This window comes from Rutidosis leptorrhynchoides, chromosome 11 (assembly GCF_046630445.1).
Source record: "Rutidosis leptorrhynchoides isolate AG116_Rl617_1_P2 chromosome 11, CSIRO_AGI_Rlap_v1, whole genome shotgun sequence".
In the NCBI taxonomy this organism is placed as follows: domain Eukaryota; kingdom Viridiplantae; phylum Streptophyta; class Magnoliopsida; order Asterales; family Asteraceae; genus Rutidosis; species Rutidosis leptorrhynchoides.
Genome location: NC_092343.1, coordinates 65,512,481 through 65,520,694, shown reverse-complemented (window position 1 = coordinate 65,520,694; position 8,214 = coordinate 65,512,481). Strand labels below are relative to the sequence as shown.

The following is an 8,214-nucleotide window of genomic DNA, read 5'->3' as shown; positions in this document are numbered from 1 at the left end:
ATGTTGCGCGGCTACTTTGTTTCCGTTTTAAATTAGCCTCGTGCTTTCGATAATAGTTCTCATATAATTCTGATGTATTATGTTTCGTGTGTATATATCCATGCTTGAGAGTATGAGTCTTGTAAGAATTATTGTAATATTCGAGTTTATTATATAATAATACTCGTTAGATTTTCAATAAATCAACGAATCAGAAGAGGTTATAGCTGGAAGAATATATTTAATTGGTGGAGAATAAAGTTGGTACTCACTAATCTATTGTCTCTAGACAAAAAATACACAGTTTAAGAAAAAGTACCTGTCACGTATACTTTTTTGTTAACTTTCTGTTTTAACACTCTTTTTTACCTATTTTTTTTTTATATAGAAAGTAGGGGCACAAATAAACATTATTGCATTATTATTTTACATGTATAGAAGTGGACAATTAATTTGAGATATCCTAAAAAAGATTAATGAACAATAAATATTGGGTGGAAGGGAGTAGTATTTTCTAAAACTGTGTACAAAATGTAAATGAACATTTATAATGAAACGTAAAAAGTACTACTTAGGAAGTAGCTTGATCATCAACTAGATACTTAACCATAATTTGAATTTAAAACAATAAAGAATCATACTTTTATAGCACAAGAAGTAATGACGAGTTTAATTTAGAGTCTCAACCTCGTGTTCTTCAGTGACACGAAAGTTAAAAAGTTGAAGTTAAAAATTTGGCAGTGATTGTCAGTGGTCAGGCAAGTGCTAAGGAGTACGAAGTATAAATCAATAAGGAAAAAATGGAGAAAGATATAATGAAAAAGCATATAACATTTGGGTGCCCGTCAAAGTAAGACTTTGATATGAACACCGACGCGAAACGTAGAGGAAATGTTAGAGCAGAATGGTGGAACGTCCGATCCATGAATTTGAAATGGAACTTCGAAACAAAAACGAAAGAAACCTTAACAATTCTTTATTGTGAAGATTTATAAAACTCAATACCACAAGACAACAATCCGGTCATAATCAACAACATCCAAATAACGATTATTATTATTCACAAACTTATCCCATAAATATATTCAACCACAATTACAAATAACTCTCAATCGAAACTGAACAGATACACAATCAACTATTCGTCGATCACCGAATGATTAACAAGAAAGAATCACTAAAGCATCAAAATCGCTACAATCTGAGAGAGAAGTATTGAACGATTGATTAGATCCGACGTATACTACGTATACTAACACAATACCAAGTTACCAACCCTATACTTGATTAATATTTCAATTCTGGTCCTTCATGGATAGAATTGCAGCAAACCACCTTCAACTTTTGAATCTTTAGCTTCTTGCATCATTAGACTTGAACCTTTGCAGTTAACATCCTTTTTTATCCAAGATCACCATCAAATCAATGCATCACAACCTGCACAATACCACATACATAAGTAACTAAACAAGATAACCTACGTATATAACTTGTTATTATTTAACACACATGCTCTAATTATACTCTCTAATACTTGTATAGCGGCAAACAAATGAACTATTTAAAACTATTTTGACATTAATTAATAAGTCGAACAAAGATGAGTAACAATATATAGGTGCCATGTGTATAATTGTCCATTTATATTTTTACGTAACTTCATCATATGGACAAGGGATTGAAAATCAAATGAAACATGTCGTTAAAGGACCTAACATGCAAAAACATCCAACTAAAAAACAAAATTGAATAAAGGATTTTGCTAACGAGACTGTCACTAACATTGTACATTTTGATAACCACCGTAATATTGTGTAAATCCAAAATTAATGTTTCTGCATAACACATACATATGCTTTTTCCATTGTACCATTGAAATTAAACTAGTAAAGGAAACATGTAGTAAGCATAACAGTATATTGATTTCCATCTCGTAGCTGAAAATAAAACAGCAATGCTTCAATAACTTACATATAATAATAAGTTAACAATTGTACATTCATGTATCTCTGAATCTTCTAACCTACCCAATTTACTCCCTATTCAGACTTAAAAAGCAAAATAAAAATATAAAAAAATACTCAAATACCTGAAAAAAGGTAACAATGTACACCCACAGACCCAAACACTGACATTCCAATAATAAAGTGGAAATTGGGATGTTTTCTTTATTTTTTTAAATGTTATTTACAAATTACAACCCTAAGGAAAATGAAATATCAGTGACACTATCAATAGTCTTTAACTTTATCTTTTTTCAGTAAAAATTCCACCTTTTCAGTATTAAACCATCAACCTCTCAAACCAAACAACAAAAGCTTCAAATCCCATATCTGTCCCTCAATTTTGAGCATATATTCCATAATCATGACCAATGTACAACTCTTAATGCACAATGTACAAGTATATATACTGCATTGTTCTTGATTTGGGTACATTTCAAAAGAATGATGAGCACTCATGTCAAGCTACTTTTGATGCCTTGATCCCCATTCTGCACAAGCAATATGAAACTTTGATCATAAAAGTGTCATCAAGAAACATGTAAACATATCATTACTATTGAGTACCTGATCGGCTAACGCTTTAGCTTTAATCATTGATTGCAAATGTAATAACATCATGGCACACGAGTTCTGTAATCAAGAAACGAATTGTGTTAGATCAATTAATAAAGTTTAAATTTTTGGAACTTTAAACAAAGCAAAAGATCAAACCTTTTTCATTAAGAACTTGAAATCTTTACCCATGTCACATTCTGTAGTCAGGTGTTAAAAACTGAAGCAATAAAGACACAATTAAGCGATCGTTACAACGGTTTCAAACCAGAAATATGAGTTTCTAACCTCTAAAAAGGGAATCAATCTACATAATGTGGTTCTGAAACAATGTTTTCTGGTAAAATCGTTTATGAACACGCTAAACTTATAACGCTGGTGGCTTGGTACATACCTGATCGAAAAATTTTGAATCTGGGAAATCTAAAAATCAGAACTTTTTCTTAGATTCGTTCAACAAATTCGAAATGCTTGCTTTCCTGATAAAAAAAGCAAGAATCTTGAATAAAAAATCTATCAAAGTAAAAAATCTTTATAAAAGAAAGCACAAGAGATATCTTATCTTACAATGGTTAAAGTTAAGATCACCATATCTTTGCGAGTAAGGTAGTAGTTCTTCAACCTCAATTCGTGAAGAACAATTTGTAGTTCTTTTGATTCTGTTACGGTTTATAGATTCAACTTCTGCTATAAAAATGCTATAAACGGGTCGATGATCTGAAAATCTCGATTCCCCTCTAACATATGACATTTGATGGAGCCCTCTACCATACCATAATATTCGATCACACCTTCAAAAGAACAAAAAAACATTTCAATTTATTTGTTAACAAAGCTCATCAATGCTATACTTTATTAATACGAAGTAGCTTTATTATTATTATTATTATTATTATTATTAATAAATAAAAATAAATATATACCATGCAGGAGTTCTTCGTTTTTCTTTAGGGTGCATATCGTCACCTGCATACCGGTCGGAATTATTTGAATATTTGTACGTCGGGGGGAAATATATCTTCCCTTCGTTCCATCCCACAAAGGCACGCTCTCTTCTTTGTTCTATCCGAAGCTGTAATAATAATAAAAATATTAATTATATTATGATTTCATGAATCTATACAAATTACAAATAAACATGGTAAAGGTTGCAAAAATCGCTACTCGGGTGGACTTTTTAAGAGCACTCGGAAACTCAGAGAGTACTCGCGGAGTACTCGAATGTTGAGCAAGTTTGACTTTGACCGTTTTTAACCGAGTTTTAACCGATTTTCCGAGTTTTGGCCGAGTCCTGGCCGATTTTCTGAGTAATCCCGAGTTTTGACATAGTTTGAATGAGTACTCTCCGACTTTCAAAAACTGAGTACTCACCGAGTATCTTACATTGGCTCACTTTGAAACATCACAAACACGTGAAGAAAAAGCATTTACGTATCGTTTAATTAGAGACATTTAATGTAATATCATCCTAATTTTACTAAATTGCTTGCCTGGTCGTTTTCTAACAAAGCCTTCCAATTTCGCATCTCAACAAGCGCTTTTGCAGCTCGGTATGAAAGGGCAATCCGATAATTCAAGTCACCAAGCCATATAATTCGACTGCATGCATAAAGATGCAAACTTTTAGCATATCATTTTACATTCAGAAACGAAAAATCAAAGTCGAAGTCTTATAGTTTAACATACTCATGCTCGAGGATCGTTTGAGGCGAGTTCTCATCGCCCATTCGTTGAACTCTCGGAAACCGTGTTTTTCTAAGAATTTCCATTACATCTGAGTTTCGTCTCAATTCATCACCTTCTTTTTGACCCGAAGTCAAATGACTACATATAAAGCAAAAGCTCGTTTTGTGCAACGACATGCTAATTGATATCGAACCCTGCAATCATTTCACATAATGATTACTTTTTTTTGTGAAAAAAATAGAACTTTATATAAACGAAAGGTCTGTAACGTGTAATAAATCACGTTTTTAAAACATATAATCAGTTTCTTGAAGTTAAAACTTCACCTTGTTTCCGAGGTAACCCATTAATCCTCGACCAACACACGATACTTTCATGTTACGAACAGCGTCTCTAAGATCACTTTTTACCCAAATCGTAAGATATATCCCAACCATCTGCTTACTTGCAACCAAACAATACCGCGAACTTCCGCTCGTTTTATCGTTTTCTTCCATCGAAAACGATCCACTAAACGGGATTTGTGAGTAATTTGTGTAGCTAGGAGAATCGTCCGGACCATTATCTTCATCCGACGACCCGCCGCCCCATTTACAGTACGGGTCATAATCACTTGGTCGGTTTCCAAACATTGCTCGATCACAAACACTATATCTACGTTCGAAATGGGGCCGTGGGACCGACATTTCACTCTCGGTCATTCTCAAACTACGACTTAACGATTGAAAAGATCGGCGCTGGAAAAAAGGGTTTGATTTTTGTCGAGTCCCGTCTTCAAAATCGGAGTCTAATTCCACTATGGGATCTGGAACGGGTGACGGGGTTTGGAACCCGCCACTCGTTCCTGGAAGACTATTGAGCGTTTTTCGAATTAGTGATAGCCATTTTTTTGCGGGACCGTTATCCTCTGTTCCTAAAACGTTCCCAGCGTTTAGAGGTACGACTTCTTGAAACCTGAAATTCAAACAAGATCATACACGCATAATCAGATAACGTAATCACGGATAACTTTCAAGCAAGATCACTACACGCAATCAAATTTTGGTGTATGCAATCAAATTCATGGTGTAAATTACCAATAAATTTAAGGATTTTGCTAACGCCAGCTGTCGTTAACACGCATAAAAGACTTTTGCAATTACGTAACCGCCACCATAAAGATAATAAATTAATGTTTGTTAGATCTGTTGATCTGAACCTTAAATACTCACCCAAGAACATAAATATCAGCAGGAGGCGAAGTGTGTAACCAATCTTCAAGATTCAAACAATTCGGAGGCGATTTTCCAGCCACATTCCATGTGGCCACAAAGATCCTATTACATTGTTGAAAAATAATTAACATCAATACATCATATAAACATCAAACTAAGATTTTTCTAAAAGAAAAACAAACAAAGCAATGAACAAACCTATAATTATCAACATCTCTCACTTGAGCAGTATCAAGATCAATCTTACTTCTGCTACGACGATTAGCATTCTTTTTACTTGATCTTTCTGCACAATCATGAAAAAGTTTAGAACTTTAGTATAATATTGTAGCATAGTTCAAGTTATGATCATGTAAATATTAAGGATTTTATTAATTAATCTGAAAATAAACCTGTTCTTTTGTTTTTCTTGATGGTACAAGCTTCTCTTTCACTGAAATTGTTAATCAAATCTTCATTTCTACCTGTAAAACGAAATCGAATCAATAAAACAGCTTAAAGATGCAGTAATTGCCATAACTATTTTAAATTTCATAAAAAAAATAGCATATCTTAATCATTACAAAAAGTTGTCAAAAAGAAAAATTAAGCACAACAAAAAGGACCAAATTAGATATGCATAAAATAAAAGTTAACAATAAAAATATTACTTAATGATGCATCAAAAAACTTTTCCCTTAGAATTTTCTTCTTAACATAAACATAAATTTATAAACATAAACAATATCATAAAATAAAAAATTCTTCAGCCTCTTCACTTTAGATTTCTCATAGATGTGAAATAAAATATAAAAAAAATTAAATTTTCAACCAAAATAAATAATGTAATAGCACCTTCTACTTTTGCTGTTAGCATGTACCCCACTAGTAAAAATGATCATAAATCATAAATTTAGTACATTTCAACCCAAAAAATATAATAAAACAAAAAAATTAAACCTCTCAATAAACACAGATAAAATAAAATGATTATAGAAGAACAATTGAAGACCAAAAAAGGAAGAAGAAAACAAAGAACAGATCTTGAACTAAAAAGAGAAAAAGTAGATTAAAAAAAGCCATTGAGATTCTATTTATAATATGCACAGAAACATACAGTCATTGATGTAGAAATAAAGCAAAAATTGAAAGTCAATTAGTGTTCCCTAACTTACAAAAACAAACAAAAAATCCCAAATTTACAAATGATGAATATGTAACACATAAAACCAAAACAAAAAAAAGCCCAAATTAACATTTCAATGAAGAATAAAAGCACAAATTACCTCTAAAACTGAAATCATCAGCATGAAAATCTTCAGCTTTGCTCTTAACATTAAACCATCTCTTAAGTGTTTTAGGCCAAGAAACCTTAAATTCATCACCATTAGTATAAAAAGTTAACAACTTTATACATTAAAACAATTAATTACATAAAATAAGAAAAACCAACCTTGTATTTCTTGCAGTTTTCATCTCTCATTGTCTCAAAACCTCATAAATATAACTACCCAATAACTAATTCTATGAAAAAAGTCTAAAAATTGAATCTTTTTGTTATAAACAATTAGGAATAGTAAATGTAAAGAGTAAATATTGTGTTTTTATGGATACCCACAAGAGAAAAAAAGAAAACAGAGAGATGGGTTGAATGTCACAATATAAAGAGGAGAAGAAAGTGGCAGTTTCTTGGCATTATGGTTTCAAATTTTGCAAACAAAGAGTCAAATCAAAGAGAAATTGCAGTTGAGTTTGTTGTTTTTCTTTTTTGTAGGACTCTATTCTATCAATATATCAATATTTATATTTATTTTTCTCTCACTTGCACCTATTTTTTTGTACACGATAAAAACAGAATTTTAATTTTTAATTAAAATTAACAATGGGGAAATTTTAAGAAAATGTGAAATTAAAACAGGGGTAATGTTACTAATGTAAAGCTTGCATTTTGAGAGAATTGGGGAAGTGGGTTTTCTTCTCTGTTAAAAACCTTGTTCTGAGTTACATCAAAGTATGGAAATTTAAGAGAATAATAAAGATTGGGGGGGGGGGGGGGGGGGGGGGTTGTTCTATTTCTTCAGCAATCGAGGTTCTTTATCCCAAACTCTAGGCCGACCCATACGTACGAGTGTTTAATGAGTAAAGATGATGTCTAATTAATGACATGGGATTATGGGAATAATTTTGTTTAATAGCAAACGAATTTATTTATATTTATAAAGGATTATTTTATTTTTATTTTTATTTGCTTTCCAAATCTTGGGTTTGATTTCGTTTTTTTAATATTTACAAAGGATTATTTTTATTTCCAAATCTTGTGATTTATAGTTATTTTTGTATATAGTGTTCCTTGACAGTGATGTAGTTGACACTAACTTTTGGTGATGTATTAATGTGAATAACATTTCATCACATTAGTAAAAAGTTACGATATAAATTTAATTAAAAAGAATTATAGATTAGAATTATAGATGTGACAACTATATAATTTAAGATGGGGTGTAAAGGAACCAAGTCAAACTGCCCCAAAAAAAAAAATTAGTGTACTTCTATCTAAAAATTCAGGGTCTTATTATGCATAATGTTTTTTCTTCATTTTTTAACGTTTTTCTTCATCGAAAAATATTTTATGGTCCTCTGCTAAAGATAACTACCATATAAATCGTTATGTCATCCTAATTGATAAGTCATATGCTTGAACGTTATACGACAAGTGAGTAAGAATTGAAAACTCATCACAAACAATGATGATGAGCAATAAATATGATGTACACTCAGTGGGGATCCAGAAAATATTT

At 31.5% G+C, this 8,214-nt stretch overlaps 1 protein-coding gene across 1 annotated transcript; it reads right to left on the bottom strand.

Moving 5' to 3' along the window:
* Positions 1 to 2,437: 2,437 nt before the first annotated feature.
* LOC139874647 (type I inositol polyphosphate 5-phosphatase 4-like) lies at positions 2,438 to 6,899 on the bottom strand. Its single transcript, XM_071862050.1, has 13 exons — positions 6,870 to 6,899; positions 6,703 to 6,787; positions 5,830 to 5,901; positions 5,636 to 5,723; positions 5,435 to 5,539; positions 4,550 to 5,177; positions 4,224 to 4,417; positions 4,028 to 4,136; positions 3,461 to 3,609; positions 3,105 to 3,328; positions 2,932 to 2,960; positions 2,550 to 2,615; positions 2,438 to 2,473 (listed from the first exon to the last, which is right to left on the bottom strand). The coding sequence occupies exons 1-13, from the start codon at positions 6,897 to 6,899 to the stop codon at positions 2,438 to 2,440; spliced, it is 1,815 nt and encodes a 604-aa protein (XP_071718151.1).
* Between the last annotated feature and the right edge of the window lie 1,315 nt (positions 6,900 to 8,214).

Excerpts from the sequence above, each read along its gene's own strand:
- LOC139874647 (XM_071862050.1), bottom strand. The coding sequence starts at position 6,899 with ATGAGAGATGAAAACTGCAAGAAATACAAG. Across the intron at positions 4,137-4,223 it reads CAAACGATCCTCGAGCATGA|TCGAATTATATGGCTTGGTG; the intron begins GTATGTTAAACT and ends TTATGCATGCAG. Across the intron at positions 3,610-4,027 it reads CTTTGTTAGAAAACGACCAG|CTTCGGATAGAACAAAGAAG; the intron begins GCAAGCAATTTA and ends TTATTATTACAG.